This window comes from Chiloscyllium plagiosum, chromosome 26 (genome assembly GCF_004010195.1).
Source record: "Chiloscyllium plagiosum isolate BGI_BamShark_2017 chromosome 26, ASM401019v2, whole genome shotgun sequence".
Taxonomy (NCBI): domain Eukaryota; kingdom Metazoa; phylum Chordata; class Chondrichthyes; order Orectolobiformes; family Hemiscylliidae; genus Chiloscyllium; species Chiloscyllium plagiosum.
Window position 1 is genome coordinate 7059906 of NC_057735.1, and position 22183 is coordinate 7082088.

Below are 22183 nucleotides of genomic sequence, written 5' to 3' on the forward strand. Positions count from 1 at the left end.
AAACTATTATGTACAGTTTGTTCCCTTACTTGAGGGGGGATGTAATTGCACTGGAGGCACTTCAGAGAAATTTAATCAGATTAATTCCAAAGATGAAAGGTTTCTCTCATGATGAATGATTGAGCAGTTTAGGCATATACTTGCTAGAGTTTAGAAGGATGAGAGATCTAATTGAAGTATAGAAGATTCTAAATGGGATTGACAAAGTAGACGCAGAGTGGATGTTTCACTATACGGGGCAATTTAGAACATAGAACAGTACAGCATAGTACAAGCCCTTCAGCCCTCAATGATGTGCTGGCCTTCTATTCTACTCAAAGATCAGAGTAACCTACATATCATTCATAGTGCTATCTTCCATGTGCCAATTCAAGAGTCGCTTAAATATTCCTAATATATCTGAATGTACTCCCACTGCTAGCACTGTATTCCACACACCCACCACGCTCTGTATAAAGAACCTTACCTCTGACATCGCCACTAAACCTTCCTTCAATTACATTAAAATTATGCCCTTATGTGATAGCCATTTCTGCTCTGGGAAAAAGTCTCTGGATATCCACTCTATCAATGTCTCTCACCATTTTGTACACCTCTATCAAGTCACCTGTCATCCTTCTTCGCTCCAGTCAGAAAAGCCCGAGCTCCCTGAACCTTTCTTCATAAGACATGCCCTCCAATCCAGGCTGCATCCTGGCAAATCTCCTCTGCACCTCTCTAAAGCAGCCACATCCTGAGGCGACCAGAACTGAACACAATATTCCAAGTGTGTGTGGTCTAACCAGGGGTCTATAGAGCTGCAGCATAAACTTGTGGCTCTCACTCAGTCCCCCGGCTAATGAAAGCCAACACACCATACACTTTCTTAACAACACTACCAACTTGGGTGGCAACTTTGAGGGATCTATGGACATGGAACCCAAGATCCCTCTGTTCCTCCACACTGCCAAGAATACAGTCTTTAACCCTGTAATCTGCATCCAAATTCGACCTTCCAAAATGAATCACTTCACACTTTTCCAGGTTGAACTCCATCTGCCACTTTTCATGCCAGTTCTGCATCCTGTCAATGTCCCATTGATACTATCCACAACTCCACCAACCTTCGCATCATCTGCAAACTTACTAAACCACTCTTCCACTTGATCATCCAAGTCATTTATAAAAATCACAAAGAGCAGAGGTTCCAGAACTGATCCCTGCGGAACAACCACTGGTCACCGAGCTCCAGGCTGAATACTTTCCATCTATTACCACCCTCTGACTTTTATGGGCCAGCCAATTCTGTATTCAGACAGCCAGATTTCCCTGTATCCCATGTCTCCTTACTTTCTTAATGAGCTTACCATGGAGAACCTTATCAAAAACCTTGCTAAAATCCATGTACACTACATCCACTGCTCTACCATCATTGTGTTTTATCACATCTTCAAAGAATTCAATAAGGTTTGTGAGGCATGACCTGCCCCTCACTAAGCCCGCTATCTCCAATCAAACTATGGTTTTCCAAGTAATCATAAATCCTATATCTCAGAATTGTTGCCAATATTATGCCTACCACCGATGTAAAGACTGACTGGTCTGTAATTACCAATATTATTCCTATTCCCTTTCTTGAACAAGGGAATAACATTTACCACCCTCCAATCATCTGGCACTACTCCAGTGGACAGTGAGAACACAAAAATCATCACCAAAGTCACAACAATCTCTTCCCTCGCTTCCTTGTGTAAACCTAGGATACGGCCAGGGGATTTATCATTATGTTTTTCAAAAATTTCAGCACCTCCTCCTTTCTAACATTAATTTATTATAGCAATTCAGTCTGTTTGATGTCGTCCTCAGAAACATCAAGGTCCCTCTTAGAAGCACAGACTTAAACAAAGTAACCATTAAGGAGCTCCCCTACTTCCTCCGATTCCAGACGCAAGTTCCCTCCACTATCCATGATTGGCCTCACTCTGGCCATCCTCTCATTCCTCACATATATGTAGAACTATGTAGGGTTTTCCTTAATCCTACCCGCTATAATTTTTTCACACTCCCTTCTCACTCTCCCAAATTAATTCTTCAGTTCCTTTATGGCTACCTTGTAACCTTCGAGCCCTGTCTGATCCTTGCCTCCTCAACCTCAAATAAGCTTCCTTCTTCCTCTTGATTAGATGTTCCACATTCCTTGTTGCACAAGGTTCTTTCAATCTACCATCCCTTCCTTGCCTCAGTGAGACAAACCTTCCAGCTCTATCAGCAAGTGCTTCCTAAACAAACTCCGCATTTCTGTTGTGTATTTCCCATAGAACATTTGTTCCCAATTTAGGTGCCCCAGCTCCTGCCTAATAGCATTGTAATGCCCCCTCCGCCAATTAAATACTTACCCATACTATCTGCTCCTATTCCTCTCCATGAGTATAGTAAAAGTTAGTGATCACAACTCTATCATTGAAATGCTCTGCCAAGAGATCTGACACCTGGCATGATTTGATGCCAAGCACTAAATCCAATATGGCCTCCCCTCTAATCAGCCTATCTACAAGTTGCATCAGAACCCTTCCTGGAAGTACCTAACAAAAATTGCTCCATCCAAACTATTTGAACTAAGGAGGTCCCAATCAATAGTAGGGAAGTTAAAGTTACTCATGACAACAACCATGTTACTTCTGCGCTTTTCCAAAGTCTGCCTCCCAATCTGCTCCTTCATGTCTGTTGCTATTGGGGGGACCTGTACAAAACTTCCAATAAAGTGACTGCTCCTTTCCTATTTCTAACTTCCATCCATATTGACCATCGACAAACCCTCCTTGATAACCTCCCTTTCTGCAGCTGTGATACCATCCCTGATTAGCAATGCTACTTCTCCACCTCTTACCTCCCCACCTATTCCTTTTGAAATATCAAAACCCTGGAACATCAAACCATTCCTGCCCTTGTAATGTCCAAGTCTCTGTAATGACCACAACATCATAGTTCCAAGTACTGATCCATGCTCTGAGTTTGTCACCATTATTCCTGAACGAGAAATTGTAATTTTAAACTAAGTGGTGGTAGACTTAAAACTGAGATGAGGAGGAATTATTTCTCTCAAAGGGTCATGAATATCTAGAATTCAGTAGCTGAGTACAGTGAATGCTGCAATGCTGAATAAATTTAAGGCAGATATTTTAAATTAGTAATAGGATAAAGGGCAGTGGAGACAGGACAGGAAAATGAGGCCAAGATGAGATCTGTCAAGATCATATTAAGTGGTACAGCAGGTTCAAGCGACTGAATTGCCGACTCCTCTTATTTCTTACATTTTATATGTTGAGCAACTTTGCTGATTGGCACCTGTGGCACCAGACTTTAATTACTGGGACAGGAGAGAAGGGGAGAAACTAGGGGACTAGCAATTATGTCCAGTAGGATTCCTGGCAAAAACATTTCCAGTTCAAATTATTATCTATGCAGTAGGCAGTCTGCACTACAGCTGCAATCAGATGTTTTGTATTATGGTATTTTACTGTATTAAAATTATTTTTTGCAGCTGTAATTCTCAGAAATTGCAGGAAGCAGACAAGATACACCGTGGATTATTTGCGGACTTTTGGCTTCGGAAGCAAAACACTTGCTCCATATCCTCATAAGTATTTGTAACTTTCTGTAGCTTGGATGTACTGCTAGCTTACTGGACAGTTAGCATCGTTAATGATGTTCTTGATTTCCGCTGTTAAAGAACAAAACGTATAGGTTGAAAGGTGCTTGGTTCAATGCTTTATCCCTGGAATATTATCAGGAAGAAGCTTCATTGCTGCTAAGCTTGGAAGGAAATGAAGAGCACAAAATTGCCAGGCACCTTCTTTTTAATGTTTAAAGTGTTGTCCTTATTTTCAGGTCCATCCAATGACTCAACTCAGCCTACATCTCTGCAGCCTTCTCCAGCCTGCTGCCCTCATATGGCACTATGCTTTTTGTGTATTCTTGTTTTTATTTGCTTCGCTAGTTGGCATGGCTTCATCTGTTTCAGCCCTAAACTCTGGAATATCCTCCTTGAACCTTTTTACTTCCCTCAGAACAATCCTTTAAATCTAACTCTGGCTAGACCTTTGGCCATCTACCCTAACTTCTCACGTAGGTCAGAGGCTAATTTTATTCAATAATGTCCAAATGAAACATTTTAAAATATTTTACTAGGTTAAAGACGCTACATGAATGCAAATTATTGTTGCTATTCAGTAGTCATACTGAGAATGAGTATGTGGAAATATTGCACATTGTACAAACTAGATAGTCAACGCAAAAGAACAACCTTGCAGATGATTAATATATTTTAGGAAGTGTGTCTTCAAGGGAAGAATGAACAAATAGCCAGTATTATTCACTGACCAATTAAGGCTTTAATGACAACGTTCAGATCCAGAAATCTCTTGTGCAGATTGAGAGCAACACTATGGCATAATCATGGGTCAAGAGGGCTGATAAGAATCAAACTGCATTCAAGTACACCAAAAGATCTTCCTGCATGAACTAAAAAAAACTTAGAACTGTTGAATAAATTTATTTAAAAATTGGTTTATTTTTTGACAGGTCTGCGTTTTGATTGTATGCAGAAGTGTACATTTATCTAGACATTTATTCTTCCAGAAAGTAAAATACAATGAATGGATGATGGGAGATTCCAATATAAAATCTATCCTTGAAACTCTATGCCCAGATCTTTATGTTGAGCAAATAATGAGGAACACCAGCAAGTGAAGTTCCTTGAGGAACCAGTAATAAAGTAACCAAGTATTTCTTTATCCTTGCCAATTATAAAGGACATTAATCTGATGATACCATCAACTTTATTCCCCTACCCAAAAAATTTCGAACTCCTTCCATGATTTTTGCCCTCTTGAATCAACATTTCAATGACACAGACACAGTGTTAAGTTCTTTGGCATTGTAATGTGTTTTACATGGCAAAGTAATTCAGCCACATGGTTACTTAAGCACCTGAGGGCCAAAGAAACTGGCACTGAAATTTCGGATTTCAGGTTTGAATAATCCATCGACAAAACTTCAAAAAGTTCCCACAGGAATCCAAGTATCAGTAGAACCTGCTAAGAGATAATATTGATGTGTTGATTTTTTTCCCTTGCCAGTGATTTAATCACACCACATGCCAGTACAAACACTTACTCCTTCTGTGCTAGTTATAAGTGAGTGAGAAAACCTTTGGTTCCACTCTCCTCCCTCCCACTGCTATTCAGAGCACTGTCAGCCTATTCAACCAAGAGCAGCTTCATTCATACTCTAGTCACATACATACACTTTTAAGCCAGTACCACTGTACAGTGATTTAAGAGTGATAACTTGACCTCATTTTGTCCCCTCCCTCATACAGTGCACAAATGGAGACTGCAGTAATGCTTAACTCTGAAGAGCATGAGCCAGGAATAAAGTCTAGCCTCTGATGTTAGAGCCAATCTAACTCATTGGGAAAACGGAGACTTTGAAATGCTGAGGTAGGGGTTTGTTAATTTCCCAATCTGAACAAATTCTAACACATTAATTCATCTTTGGACACAAAGCCATCACTGTGTCCAGTAAGTGACAGGTTCAACCAATTAAAGGTTAGTTTTAGGGCTGATAATTGAAACAATTTCTTCACACAAGAAGCAATCTATATGTGGAACAGATGTTCAGTGGTTCAAATGGTCTTTTGTGTCTTTGTAGGTATCTTGGAACGGAGATGTACATTTAACTGCAAGCACAGAATTCTTCCACTCAGACTTTGCAGCACAGGAAATTTTCTTTAAAAAAAAATTGAGCATTTGTCACATGTAAATGAGTGCCCTCAACTGGAACTGTTGTGGAAGCAAGCTGTAAAAAGGTCATTGATCTCAAGTAATTAATAAATATATTGCAACATGAAAATGGAAGCAAAATAAGTTTGAGACAGCATGAACAATCTTGAAATAATGGAAAGGAAACAATAAACATTCGTATGACCTGGAAATATCATTGAACTAGATGTGAGTGTACGAAGTTGTTCCCCAAGAGCTTACGTAGCAATAAAACTGATCTTGCGTCTACATATAAGGAATATATAAAGAAGGGATTCAGTTTCAACAAGGCATGTTATCTTTATTTCTTTATTCTTCTGCCTTTAGATTCTACGTTTTGGTTTATTTTTCTGTGTTTTAAGATGGCGCCAGAGAGTGGTGACACAATACAACACATCACTGTATTTTGAATGTGATAATAAATAAATCAAAACAAATTGGAGTGTCAGGAAAAAAATGCAACTTAAACAATTCACTCAAAAAAGGACATTTCATAACTTCAGGTATCTCTTTAAATAACTGATAAAATAAACTCTTGACCTTGCATATAAAACAAGGATAGTCGTGGTCTACATTCATTGTATCAATTGGAGGTTTCATGATCCAGATGGGCTGAGAATCTGCAATGCACAACATCCTATGACAAAGGTTGCCATGCTCACTAATGTAACACAATGGACCGCTGCCTCTAATCAATAAAGTTGTTTCTGGGCTCTGTACAGCATGTGCCACAAAGAAACATTTATCATATGTTCTCTGATACAGGACAGAACATAACCAAAGATAATTATTTATATAGCATTACAACTAACATGGCTTGCTGCAAGCTTGACTAGATTATGACTATTGTTGAATGTCCACTAATTCTAACCTCTTCTGCATCTGTGAACTTCAAGAATTCAAAACTGGGAAAATATTTTCTGGTTTTGTCTTAGTGAGGAGGCCAACAATAAACTACTTGTAAATCTGCCAATTCAAAGCACAAATGCCCAGTTAGGCTCTATGCAAGTAGAGCACATTAAAACAAAAATATATGTTTAGCACAGAATGAACTTCCATGTAGTCTCCTTGTCTCATTTTGTTAATCAACACAGAGCATCTGAAAATTTGGTTACATACTTGGAGCACAAGGGAAGCCACAGTGACAGCAAATTTGCCTGTAAAGTGCAAAAAAAAACTTACATCCAAGAATTTTCTTCTTTGCAAAGCAGGCCCTTACGATGGAGACTGTCATTATTTAAAACGTTAGGCCAACCAAAGAACTGATCTGCCCCAGCCCAATGCTAGTCATGCAAAAACTGAGCAGAAAGGGAAAAATGCCCAATTTAACACATTTTTACTGTAAAATAGGGATGTATCATAAATAAAAAGTACTCATCCCCTCCCCTAAAGTGGACTTTCCTTTAATGCCCACTTTCAGAACATTCAAGTACTTTCATAGTGGCAGCTGACAATGTTCAGAAAAAAAGGAGTCTAGATCACTGCAACATTATAAGCATTAAAATCTTTGTAACAGAATCCATTAAGACTTGTAATATAAGTTGCATTATGCTGTTATATTAAAGAGTTAGTTTTTTTCAGTTGATTGAATGTTCTTCACATATTCAAATAACTATCACTGGTGATTTATCAGATCTTTGCCACTATTTGAATAAATTAGGCATTTAATTGCTTTCCACATTTTTTGCTTTCTATAACTATTTTCAACAAATTATTTTTAAAAATAACAGAAGGAGCCAATGGAAAACACATTGTTCTTCCGGTCCTGTCAGTGACACTCTTTGGTGCAAATAATCTGGGGTTCAGGGAACAAGCAAGACTATTAACCAACAAAAATGTCAGTCTACAAATCTACCATTAAATTAAGACTACCCATTTTAGTAAAGCAAAATGGAGGAACATAGTTGTATTTGCTCTTTCAGTTCCTGCTGTCACAGCAAAGTCACGTGCACCTAAAGTGATACAGTAAAGCACTGTAGTGCCTGCTGAGGTAACTCTCTTGAACAGAATCTATTATCTCCGTACTTAAACCATAAGAGTAATGTCTCTTTTGACTGTGTTACCATAGAACTCACTGGCCTACATAAAGTGCTTGATACTGCAAGAACTACACAATCCCCAGGGAAAGCTCAGGTGGGGAAGTGGCAGTAAATCTTCAAAGAACAATGCTGTTAAAGTGGAAAAGGAAAGTATCAATTAATGTTTAGTTGCTGACACGAGGAAAGAATCCCATTGCTGACACTGAAATTGACGAATAATATAAAGGACTATTTTCATAATATTTGAAAATCTCTGCAATGACAATGCTGTTTGGCTTTAAGTCTGTGGCCAATGAATTTTGTCGTTGTCTGTTTTGCAATATTTCTGATTTGTAGTAAAATGGCAAATGCAAAAATTCTGAAAATAATGTTGATAGGAAAGTTTGTTAACTTGCATGGTTAGTAAATTGCTTTTGTATTCATGTACCTTTTGTTTTTCTGTCAGTCATGTACATGGCCATAACAAGAGTAAATAATTTGTTGTAGCGAATGATGTGCTATTAAAATTTATTTGCTTTATCCCATTGGTGGGGCAGGCATATTCACTACCACTTGGCCTTTTCAAGTAAAATTAATCTACCCAGGCAGCAGATCATGCAGTGGGTATGATTAATTTGAGAAATCCATTGCTGGCTTTTGTAAATCATTTGCCCGATAACTTGATCAGGGATCAATTCCTTCCTGAAAAACAAGTCCAAAATAAAGGGCTAGGTGAATCAAAAATGCTGGAAATGTACAGCACTTAAGTCAGCATGAGAGAGAACTGATAAACTAACACTTGGAATATAGAACTGTTTTCAAAACTGAAAAGAACGGCGTACTTGGGCAAGATACAACATTCAGGGAAAGGATACACAAATATAAATATGCACTTGTTACAGATAATAATTCAAAGAAAAATCATGAGTAAAATGAAAAGAAAAACCATAAGACACAAGTCAGTTTCATCATTCTGTAGTCTGTAGGTTTGCCCAAGTGTACAATTCCACCCTCCCCCTGGTTGACTGTACTAAAATATCTGTTCACTTATTTTTCAGGTTTACATCAACCAACATTCACTGATGTTGGTTGATGTAATGTTTCTAGATTCTGTTTCAATCTTAGATTCCAACATTGTAAGTTCAATTATTACCCATAGGATTACTTAAGTGATGCAACTGTGATAAGGATGTAATGTGGTTGAACACAAACTTTAGGAAAGGATGGAGGTGGTGGTGAGAGCAAAAACACGTCATAACAATTTAAAACTAACAAAATCCAGCAAGTATCTGGGAAGGAATCATACTGCCAAGACCGATAGGGAGCTGAAAGCATTTGTGTTACAAGAACAAGTGGAACAGTGATCAGCATTGCTTATGCCTATTAATAAACTACTTAGCATCAATATAATTCAATGGGTGTACGTCCAGTAGTATTGCACAGAATCAGAACCAGTTCAATCAGGATTAGAAGGTGGGGGTAAAATGGACCAAACGTGTGCAAACATAATTCAATGCCCATTTTAAAATTTGTCCTTATATTTTCATTTTAAAATCCTATTTTCACTTACTTAATAGAAACACAAAAGTAAACTTGCCACACTACAATCACACCCTCTCGCAGCAGAGGTACAGCACTGGCAAGACAGCATCTTTATAGCAAGAGAAGCCTACAAAGTAAATTTCCATTAGAAATGTTCATTGAGGAATGCATACTGGAAAACTAAACTGGAAGCACATAAAGATTTAAGATATTTATTATCATAAATTCCTGAAAACAGGTCAGGACAGTAAATACTCTATCAATCTTCATAAAGCTCTAGATCTATAATTTTCACCAACCGAGCAAGGTTGCTACAAAAACTATGGTTCAAGTTATTCTTCTCAAAACAGGAAAAAGATACTTTAAACTAAAAGTGCTTTACATAAAAATATTCAAACTTGAGATTACAAAGTGACCTTCAAACTGTACACTCCTTTTCCCTCGTACTGTACCTTTACAGGAAAGCACATCACTTCCTAAATGGCAAGAACTTCCATTGCGTTAACAGCATACTACCTTGTCTAATCACCCTTCCTGTTACACACACACACACACAGTAATGTACTATAGACGTGTTAGAATGGCCCCAGTGACACCACATCCGTGTATTAGCCCAAAAGGTCCCAAGACAATATTTCTCTAGTACAGCTGGATTAACATTATTAACTGGTTGCCTATATGATACATTCTGATCCTTATTCTCTCTCCATTCCCGGTACTACTACTCCTGTGTTTCAAAGGCCCATATTACCATTTCTCCCGACAATGTTTAAGCTATTATCTTTGTGCACAAGCCTGGAAATTCAGTGCAAACCTGGAACTGGCTGGTCTATTTGACTCAGAGTCTCACCATTTGTCATATTTATTTGTTAAATTGAGGTCCTAGCAAATTCCATATAACCACAACAATTATATACTAATATCTAATACATTTTTGGGTCATTGATGGGAAGGCTTTTCTCTAAGTACAGGCTCCACTATTAGTTCTACACAGACTTTCAAATCAGCACTCAGTCTAACAATATTTCCTAGGTGCTAATTGTTTCCAAAATGAGCATCAAACAGATGAATTTTCCGATTAAAACAGGGAAAAATCTTCTTGTGGGAATGTTTTTCTGGTATTCCCTCCAAGTATCTGGTGTGCTATGCCAAACTACTTGAGGAAGCTGCGCTCACTACCCTATGCCCCAGTGATTCCCCAGAGTGCTAAAATGTTTCTTACAGTACTTATTTGGACAGCCTACCTATTAGAATTACAATCATACTCAAACTTAAAGTAAATATTAGAAACAAAGAAAGCTCTCATTTCCATACTCCATCTTCCACAAACAAACAGGTAATGTAGGACATGAAATGAGACAAAATTACTATTTAAAAACAGGACGCAAGCATTGTTGGTATGGTCTGGATTGTTAATATCAAACTTGCAGAATTACTTCCTTCATCTGAATCTGTGGTGTAAGCTGATTAAAAATTCTCATTTCATGAGAATCAACTTTTCAATTAACTATACGATTGCTAGATGCATGGATGTTTTGTTTTAACATCCTACACACTGAGCTCTGCTTGGACTATGGTCTATTACCACAATCTCTCTCCTATTGCCATTATACTATGCTGCTGTTGGTCAACAGCCAACTTGTTATTTCTAATAAGGCATTTGGTCTCCATTAGCTCACAAAGGCTTTTGGAAATGAATACAAGAAAATGAAAGGATGCAGGGGAAAGAATGGGGGAGAAAGCAAAAGGGAAAACTTGCATGTAATCTTCTGATCTACCAGGTGCTGCTTAACTGAGTGGAAAATATTACCATGCTGTTTCACCAAATGGCATTTAAAAATTTTTAAGAATCTTTTTAAAAAAAAAGTTCAAGCAACGCACCACAAAAAGCCAGTGTGCTCTCATGAAGCAAAACTTATTTCGATCATTATTTACCCACACAAAGCTGATACACACAGTGCAGCAGTTGGGAAAAAAATACTAATTTTAACAGCTTAAAGTGTTCACATCAAACCCAACATGTAGTTCTAATACTTTCTCTCCATCACAGATATGTCCATTGCCTGGTTAACAGGTCAAGTAATTGAAAGATATGAGGGAGAGTGAAGTGGAATTAATTCATCGTGCTTAAATACATCAAAACAAATTGCAGACAATCAACCTAGTAACACATGATGGTCTTAATTCCTAATAACACCATCAATCTAATTGCTGAACAGGTTCTAATGCATCTATTTTCTGCTACAGTAATGGATCCTACTATAACTTGAAAACTACTCATACCCAAACCACTTCCATCATGTGTCATAATCCAGCAGTATCTCGATGACCAAGACATCTCTTGCCTTTTCACATGTGCAGCAACTAGCCAACATATGACTGCTACAATTTCTTTATTTACTGATGCTGGCAACTGCAGCAGTGAATGAAACATGCACAAAAGATGCAAGACTGGGAAAAGTAAGACAAAATTCTTTGAAAAATATGGTCGGACGTGGAGACTACTTCTAGTTGCTGAGAGCATCTGCAAGTTTTCTTCCAACATTCTACTTTTCTTTAATGGCAAAAACTGGCCAAACAAAATTTTCTGCCTGCTTCAGCTGTCCAAAGACATATTTTCACCCGTTCTAAATGCTTTGAGAATTCATTTCTACTAGTTTCAAGGACTTTTTTTCACATAAACCGGAATGTGCAATGTGATTAAGCTTAGGATATCTTGCAAACCATTCGTGGTATATCGAATGTATATTAGTTATAAATAAATATATAATCAGTCACACAAATAATATTGACTCTCTCCCGGCCCTCACAAAAACTCTTAAATATTTGTTATAAGTTAACAATAAAACAAAAAAAATACTGAAATGGTACAATTCGTTATGAACAGTGTCTTCCTTAAACTGCCTTCCTTCATTACTCGCTTCAGTCAGTACGCAACCAATTCACCACAGCCTGTTCAGTTAAGATCTTTAAAAGAATAATGTAGTTCAATCAGCTCTTCCTTCTAATTGGGCCTCATCGCACCACGAATCGTATTGTTGCACGTGGCCACCACACTAACAATGTCATCTACGTTGATGAGATGAGGTGGGATGGGAGAGGAGGAGAAGAAAAACAAGAGGTCAAGAAACCTTGTTTGCATTAAAAAAAACACGCCAATCTGTCAGCTATCAAAAATGTCCAGATCAGCTGGGTAACTGGATCTGTTCTGAGAAGTACACAATATTTTCCCATTGCTTCCAGAGGGAGACAAGGAACAATACCAGCAGCAGTGTGCTGAGCACCCGGAACCGTGTCTTCATGAGAGGAGTGATGAAGTTGGCTATGGTGGAGACAAAGACCAGTATGACAGCCATGAGTGCCAGGATGACATTGATGAATTTGCCCAGCAGTGCCCTCGCATTTGCGTTCTCCACCCCTTCCAGCTGTACCACCTGCTGCTGCTGTTGCTGAAGCTCCAGTTTGGTGATCCGGGTTAGACATGACTCCAGAGCTTCCTGTAAGTGGTGAACAAATAAGAAGCAAAAATGAGTGTAGTACTTTTTCCTCACATTCTATTGGTCTCAAAGCCAGCTTCAATGCAGAGTCAGTTCGAAAGTAGATGAAAGTGTCAGTAACAAACTAGGTTGATAAAACAAGTCAAGAAAAGATGGCTGCTGTGAAAAAAAAACTGTTGCTGTATGGGACAGCTTCAAGTTTTGGCCAAAGGTAAATTATAAGGGCCCAGAATAAAGACGCAACAATGCTATGATTGATTTAAATACTGGATAACCAAACTGGAAATCATTCTATTCTTAGAACTAAGATCTCTCACTGACAAAATCCCTACCCCCCTCTTGGACACTGTTGGTGAAGATGGGGGAGAAAATGCACAAATTACAAAGCAAAATGAAGAGACATTTCAGGATGTTACTTTATTTAATCTCTCCTAAAATTCCACTGAATTATTTTAGTTCTGCCAGAGTGATAAAATGTTTCTTACAGCCATGTGACATTGATGAATCCAAACTACGTTAGAAGCATTTTCACCCAGAAATCAAACTATACTATCTTGTTGGAGCATGGCTCAACTGCAGTATTGTATCAAGAAATTAAAGCAAAACAAAAAAAGCCAATCAGCCCATCCATCACACTCCATCCGTTCTCCTTACAGTTGCATAAAAATATACAGCACAGGAGGCAACCATTCAGTATACGATGCCTGAACAATCTCTTTGAAAGAGTTATCCAGTTAGTCTCATGGTTTTGCTCCTTACCTAAAGCTGTATATTTATTTTCTTTATTAATTATTTATTCAATTCTCTTTTCTAAGTTACAAATGAATTTGCTCCCTGCTTTTTCAGAAAATGCATTGTACGTTATCATAGCTTATTGAATCGAAACAAACTTTGATATCTTCTCTTTTTCATTTGCCAATTATGTTAACTTTGTGCCCTCACATTACCAACCCTCCTGTTAATAAAAAGTTTCTCCCCTACTCTATTACAAAGGATTTCATAATTTTGAACAATCTTATTAAATCTTCCCTTAAACTTAACACTAGTATTAACATTAGTATTAGGTGGTCTGTTCTATACAAGGCAACAGCACCATCTGTAGAACCTAGACTTTAAGATCAAGTTCCATAGCACACATTTCCGGAAAACAAAATGAAAATAAAAATGAACTTTAACATCTTCAAAAACCTGGAAGTTAATATGGTGCATTACAATGGAAATGCATAAATTTGTATAGCTCAATCAGATTACAGTCATTTAGTTCAATTCTCAAAGACTACAGAAAAATATTCAAACACTTACTACTAACAAATGAATATATGCAATAAAAACTGATCTGTATTTGGCAGAAGGGACTGACTGCAAATCCAAACGATTAAATGAAGTAGTTATAAAAATGGATTTTCATGGGTAGAGGGGAATAAAATGAGGGGAAATTTCCTTTTACAGCTGTTATCCATCTGAGATTAATATAAAAGGTCCTTTAGTCCTTTAAAATGTTAAAGATACAGAGGAAATGAAGTCGCAGCGAGAGAGCTGTGTGGTCAGCAGACAATGTACAGTGGCAGTAAATGAGTCAGACCTGGATCAGACAGTTTAGGAATGTGTCTGCTCAGGCACTCTTGTACTTATCAGTTAACATCCTTCTCTGAACAATACATTGTGGAGTGAGAGATTATCTTGGATGGACCATATCAAAGCAAAGACTAATATGAGTATCCCAAACTTCCCAGACACCCACGTATATACAAACCACATGCATTCTTCAGCTCAACAGAATGTGCTTTCCTTGTCTATTTTTTCGTGCCAAATTGCCACACATACCATATCCTGACCAAGAAAATACTTCATCTGCAGAGCACTGCTATGCAAACTGAGGTGCTATTAAACCTGCAGGCTTCCCTCTTGCAGAAGGCAAATCTATGATCAAGAATTTATCACTGGGGAATTACAGGGGTAAGAATCTGCACATCAAGATTCTGTAGCACAACACATTTGAGATTTCCATAATTGTTTATAAAATAACAGCAACAATAGGCCATCCAACCCCTTTCGCCTGTTCCATCATTCAGCTGGATCTCAAGTGATCTAGGTCTTCAACTTTGTTGGTAGTAATGCATATTTAATGAGCCAGTGTAGGCATGATGGGCCAAATAGCTTCCTTCTTCATCATAACAGTTCAGTGATTTACCTGCCTTCACTCTGTAACTCTTAATATACTTGCTAAATAAAAATTTTATTGGTTTTGACATTTTCAAGTGATCTTGCCTTAAATATATTTTCAGTGAGTTCTATTTCTACTACCGTTTTGTGTAAAAAAATGCTTCCTGACATCAATTCTCACCATCCAAGCACTAATATTAAGGCCATGTGCTCTTGTCCTGGTGTCCCAAACAAACAGAATAGTTTTCCCTATGCACCTTATTAACTCCTTTAATCATCTTAAACAATAAAATCAGCTCTGAATTGTTTATACCCAAGAAATTCAAATCTAGTTTATGCAATCTTCATTGAAATTTTATTCTTTTTGTTCTAGATATCAACTAATTATCTCCAGGCTCAATTCATGGTTTGTGCTAAGTTAACTCATCACTCAAACAGACACTGCAAACATATAGCCAGATTTATGCTCACAACCTGTATCCTGCTAGAAAGCACACCTAGGTATATACATTGGCGAAAGACTCAACCACGATGTTCCAACAGACATACAGCCTGTCAGCATTCACTCTCCTTTGACAGTGTATTCTACATCAGAGACCTCCACCACTTAGAATAAGGGCAGCATTAGATCACTGTCATTAATGATATTCCCATGTGTCACACACACCATCATCTTGACTTAGAAATATACTGCTTTTCCTTTGGGTTAAAATCTTTGAACCCTCCTCGCTAACAGCAATTGCAACAATTCCAAGATAATTAGAGAGGCACAATAAATACTACATTTGAAGCACCTATATCCCAATAATCTACAATCAAGATATTGAAAGGTTGGTTAGTTCAACATGGTCATGAAGAAATTCTTGTGCTTATGTAATTGCATAACTGCACAAGTCAGCTCGTTTGGAGAAGAGTGGGAGAAAAAGAATGGCACCACTGAAGAAAAAAGAAACAAGGAATACACTGCAAGGAAAGAGGGAGAAGAGCGAAAAATGCTTTTGTCAACATGCATGTGCAGCTCAGAGAAATATCATAGAGAGATGATGTGCAAAACCATAAAGCAATGAAAAGCAAAGTGAAAAGATTAAATGACCAAATGAATCAACTTCAAGCAGTTTAAGTAAGTAATGGTACAGCTGCACTAAGGTTTCACAAATTGTACCTGTAACTTGTGATAGCTATATTTTCACATCCAAACTAAAATTATGTCCAGTGAGAATAAGAGTCTGAATGGAGTTGCTGGAACAGGGAATGAATGAAGCTTGTCCAGAAAGTAAGTTGCAATCAGGGCAATATAATTTTTCTAAAAATGCCATTATGCTTTACTGCCAAAATCTACAAACAAGGGCGTTAGATTCTCAGAGATCTGTTCAAATGGATTTGAAAATGTTATATTCACAAATAATTGCAAAATATTTCTGCTGATCTACATTCATTTTGGGGGATGGGTGCAGAAATGATAAAGGACATCGATATCTGCAATTAACAATCACTGGAATGCGGAACTATTAAAGTAACCCAGTAACTTCCAATCCAATTGTTTCTTTCTATCAATGCCATCCAAAGATGCAGGAAAACAATCACGACTTATTCATCCAATGGTATGAATTTCACTCCTATTAGGAAGTATCTCTTATCCCCTAATAGCACCTAGTAGAAATTTCCACCGAGGAAATTCAAGGTGTTCACCAACTAAAGCAGCTCTTTTCTTAGGGAAGTACATACCTGGATATCTCTGGCTCTCTCATCTGACTGGTACGCAACCTTTTCCTCCATACTGGCAAGTTCCTGTTTCAAGTTAGACATTTCGTTCTGGTGAAGTTCAGTTAGATCATTCAGTTGTTCCTCCAAGCGCTCATACCTATACAGAGAATTAAAACTTTACCATGAAAACAATTTAAAGTGCTTACACATGAGCTTATAAATTAGTATTGCCAATTGCCCTACTTCTAAGATTATACTGCATCAGTAGGAAGTCCAAATCATTGACCCAAAATGTAAACTCCATTTCTCTCTCCACAGGTGCCTTCCATAGCCACTGAGCATTGCCAGCATTTTGATTTAATTGCAGATTTCCAGCTGTATTTGGCTCTCAAATTTTTAAAATGGACCCAGTCCTTCTCTTGATGTTCAATGCACCAAGTAGAAGGGGAACACATTCTGCAGCAGTTTCAGATCATTTTCTTACATTCTTAGAAAGCTGCAGAACATACCATGTAACTCACTACAAATCTACACCATTGCTAACTTGCATGATCTAATAGGAGATGCACTCCATTTGGTACTACTTACAGAAATCAATGAACTCAGAGGCATTACACTCCTGGCCTACTGTTTACACTTTGAGGATAGAGACAGGATCCTTAGTGTCAAGGACACAGAAGATAGACTGGAAAATGCTGGATTCTTCAGATTTGAGAGGTGGCTAATTAGAAATCACCTGCTGAAGTATATAAAATGCTTACTGGAAAACGAGAGGTTAATCTTCAGCTGTATCTAAAATTAAATTTAAACTGGTGGATAAGAGAATGAGAAGTACAAATTGAGATATGTTTAGTTTGGGACAGATATCAGAAATCATTTTTTCACATAGCAGTAATTATTTAAATGTTAATTGCAGTATATCGGTTATTCTTGACTAAATTGGAAAGATAATGCAGTCTCATTTGAATTGGGAGATATGCTGTTCTAGGCCATGAACTATTCTGCTCTCAGTGATCTTTTGGCCCACAATGTCACAAAGTTTAATTACTGGCAAGTACAAATAAACTGATGTCAAATCAATCTGCAGATTAGTGTGAGATTATTAATTTCAGCCGCTAAGTTAATGACTGCAGAAAGCAGCTAAATGGAGTTGATATACAGATCAAATAGTATTCAATTGAACAGTGGAACATGCCAAAACTACTCACTAGCCCACATCCTATTTCTATATTCTCCTTTAAGAAAAGGAAAATTTTAAATTGAAAAATTGCAACATGAGAGTCAGAATACAATGCTACATATGCCCCAATAATCTTCCAGCATTTAGGAGTCAGATGATTTGCTGTGAAAAGGACACCATTCCAACAGTCTGCTGTCAAGGTGACAGTCTGTCCTTAGATGCTCTTTTGAAGGTAGCAGTGAGCTGCCTTCTTGAAATCCTGCAGTCCATGAGTTGTTGATCATACCACAGTGCTGTTAGGGATAGAGTTCTAGGACTTTGACTCAGCGACAGTGAAGTTATATTTCCCAGATCCGTATGGTATGTGGTTGGAGGGGAACTTGCACGTGGTGGTGTTCCCATATATCTGCTTTCTTGTCCTTCCAGATGCTAGAGGTAGTGGTTTGGAAGCTGCTGTGTACTGAGTTTTGGTGAACTTCTGCAGTGCATGTTGGAGATGGTGTACACTGCTGCTACTGAGCATTGGTGGTTATGGACATAGTACCAATCAAGTGGGTTGTTTTGTTCTGGATAGTGTCAAGAAACTTATGTTGTTGGAGCTGCACTCATCCAGGCAACTGGGAGTATTCCGTCACATTTTTGATTTCTGCTTTATAACTGGTGGACTAACTTTGGGGAATCAGGAGGCAAGTTCTTCATTGCAAGATTCCTAGCTTGTGTGTGGTTGGCAAATGGACTATGCTTGTTTGAAGTCATTCACGTTTGCTAGAAGCTAATTATATTTATTAACAGGACCCTAACCCCTGCAAACAAGAAGAACATATCCAGGCATTGTGTCTTTTTCAACTGAACAAAAGCATAGTGGCCCACAGTTCTCTGGTACATTTGGCAAGGCTTCACCCAATCAGAATCTTCCAGCTTACTAATCAGCACCCTTTTCTTACTGAAGGTAAGCTGACGTTCCTTCTAAAATTTGGTACTCCTGCACCTATTCTAATGTATGAAAAATGAAAAGCCTGGACAACATTCCCCTTTTCCAGCAATACTCCAGTTCCATACTGCAAAAGGACTACCCCTGTAAGATTGTCAAAACATAGCATGAAATGCACAAAGAAAAATAAAAGCTTGTTTTGCATCTGTAATAAATTGTAACATCTATTATGATGTCAAAACAAGGTACTTTCACTCAACTCCATCAATACACTGCCATACTGCTACTTATTGAGAAACAGAATAACTGGGGTAGACATTACGAGATCAACTTACACATTCATTTTTTAAAAAACTGCAACAATAAAACATGGTCATTACAGAATATATGTCACAAAGTTAAATTTATTAAGCTAATTAGTCATTTATTATGTTCTTACTTGAACGATGACTTGATATGGACAGTTTGCACCATCTTGTGTGAATCTTCAGTTGTTCATTTTATAACTGTGAATGGTGTGCTCAAGGAGAACATATACAGCTAACCTGCTCTGGTGATTTGAACTGCAAGGATAGTGGCTACTTCATGAGACGTGAAGCTAGGCAGTCTTTGGGAATCTTGAGGTTATGAATAATAGGCAGGAAAAATCTGATTCAAGAGTTGATGTGATGGAGTGAGCAACTGAAGAGACTTCAAACTGGCATTACACCATGGTGGATGGGGAGGAAGAACATAACATTTGAACTGTAAGCAGGGAAAGAGTCAGGAAATCCAGGAAGATGAACATAGAGGGAGGAGAGACAGACAGACAGACAGAGAGAAAGAGGGGGGAGAGAGAAAGAGAGAGAAAACACAGGAGTGTAAAATGACTTGGAACTGACTGTAAATAAAGATTTAGTGTAAAATGCAGGAAAGACATTTTTGGAGAGTGAAATCTTGAAGTAAAACGTGACAAGGTGGCTGAATTTACTTCAACTTTCCAAGCTGCGTTATTCTCTAAAACTGAAGAATTTTGAATATAATCTAATACTCTACAAAAAAAATTGATCCACGTAACGTATTTGCTTAATATAAAAATGCATCAAATAGGTTTGATGCAGTGACAGATAAGAACATGTACTATAATAGATCGCTAGGCCATGAGGGAGATATGTAAGAGGGATTAAAATAGTTGCGTAATGTTTGATGCAATCAACATCAAATGTGGAGAAAGAAACAGGGGTTAACATTTCAGTTCGATGGTCGTTTGTTAGAATAGGAAAGTATGTGACATGTTGGAGGTGGGGGTGGTGGAGAAAATAAAAGGGGGACATAAAAGAACAAATGGGAGTTATCTGGTTGAAGGAAGGGCAAGACTGGTTAAATGACATAAGTATTGTGGGTAGAAGATAAAAGGGGAAAAAGTATAGGGCCTGAAGAGGGGTCTGGAGAAGGTGTCAATAATTACAGCAGAATGGTGTGGAGAGGATTATAGGTCAATCACAGTCAGAGTCAAACAGCGTGGAAAAAGACCCTTCGGTTCACCCAGTCCATGTCAAACATAACCCCAAACTAAAATAGTCCCACCTGACAGCTCCTGGCCAATGTCCCGCCAAACCTTTTCTTGTCATGCACTTATCCAAATGTTTTTTTTAAATTGTGTAACGGTGCCTGCACCCACCACTTCCTCAGCAAGTTCACTCCACTAATGAACCCTCTGTACAAAAACTTTGCCTCTTACATCTTTTTTAAAATCTCTCTTCTCACCATAAAAATGTGCTCCCCAGTTTTGAAATCCGCGAGCATAGGGAAAAGACAACAATCATTAACTGTATTTATACTTCTTATTATTTTATAAACTTCTATCACAATTGGATGAAAGGAACGCATCTGGATATAGGTTTGATCGCTGAGCTAGGAGGTTCATTTCCAGATGTTTCATCACCCTACTAGGTAACATCTTCAGTGGGCCTCAGGCAAGGCACTGCTGAAAATTCCTGCTTTCTATTTATATGTTTGGGTTTCTTTGGGTTGGTGATGTCATTTCCTGTGGTAAAGCCACTTCCTGTTCCTTTTCTCAGGGGGTGGTAGATGGGGTCCTGTATCCCATAAATGTGGTGGAAGACAGACTGGAAGGCCCTGGGATCAGCAGATCCCAATTATGCCTCCTGCTCCTCGCCTATTTCTGTACTTTGTGCCTGCTGAAAAGCCATTCAACTCAATATTTTCCAGTCCTGACACACTAATTGACCAGAAACGTTAATTATGGTGTTGAGTCCTTCCAAAATTTGTAGTTTTTCTTGTAGATTTCCAGCGTGTTAAAAGATCACAACTGGGGCAAAGAGGGTTCAATTTTTTGGACTGCAGTTATGATAAAAATCAGCAAGCATTCCCACTCTCAACTAATGCATGTGGATGTCGAGTAAGCGAAAGCAGACATGGTATTGATTCAACTGGTAGCATTTGTTATCTTGGCTTCTGTGAAATCATATTTCAGAAGTCATTTATGTTGTAGGACAGAAGGGAACCCAGTAAGCGCATGGGTCGAGGGGGCAATTAAATAATCTTAAACAGTTACATCTAAACCTGGTTTTTCATACATGCTGGGATGCTCACCTACAACATGCTGAAATTTCAATATAGTTGATGCTTACACACAAAGTAAAAACATTTACGATACATATTTAAGTTGACGTGATTTGTCTCTTTGAACCTTATCTCAAAATTACATTTAAAATTGACAATTTGCTTCATTATAGCCTGACTTTATATATTGTACAGATAAGCAATATATTTGAATAATAATTATATTTGCATTTAAAATCCAGAATGCCAGCAGGCACATTACATTGAATTAGCTGGTGCAACAGAACTACGGGTAGACTGCACCACCACCATGCATTTCAAGGTACTGCAAGAGTAGCAGTACTAAAGAACTACTACCTCCTTCAAATTAGAATCATGGAGATGCACAGCACAGAAACAGACCCTTCGGTCCAACTCGTCCATGCCAACCAGATATCCCTACCCAGTCTAGTCCCACCTGTCTGCACCTAGCCCATATACCTCCAAACCTCTCTTATTCATATACTCATCCAGATGCCTTTTAAATGTTGCAATTGTACCAGCCTCCACCATTTCCTCTGGCAGCTCATTCCATACACGTACCACGCTGTGTGTGAAAAAGTTGCCCTTTAGTTCTCTTTTATATCTTTCCCCTCTCACCTTAAACCTATGTCCTCTAGATCTGGACTCCCCCACCCCAGGGAAAAGTCTTTGTCTATTTATCCTATCCATGCCCCTCAATTTTGTAAACCTCTAGAAGGTCACCCCTCAGCCTCTGATGCTCCAGGGAAAACAGCCACTGC

General features: G+C 38.2%; 1 protein-coding gene across 8 annotated transcripts in view; it reads right to left on the minus strand.

The window, feature by feature from the left end:
• Positions 1-4529: 4529 nt before the first annotated feature.
• The window catches only part of LOC122563053 (transmembrane and coiled-coil domains protein 2-like), a 161997-nt gene continuing 144343 nt past the window's right edge, over positions 4530-22183 (minus strand). For all 8 annotated transcript variants that reach the window (XM_043716398.1, XM_043716396.1, XM_043716395.1 and 5 more), the window contains 2 exons: positions 16747-16882; positions 4530-12858 (listed from right to left, as the gene is read on the minus strand). In XM_043716398.1, the coding sequence (XP_043572333.1) occupies positions 12547-12858; positions 16747-16882 (448 nt within the window). In that variant the 3' untranslated portion in view covers positions 4530-12546. The remainder of the gene's footprint in view (positions 12859-16746; positions 16883-22183) is intronic.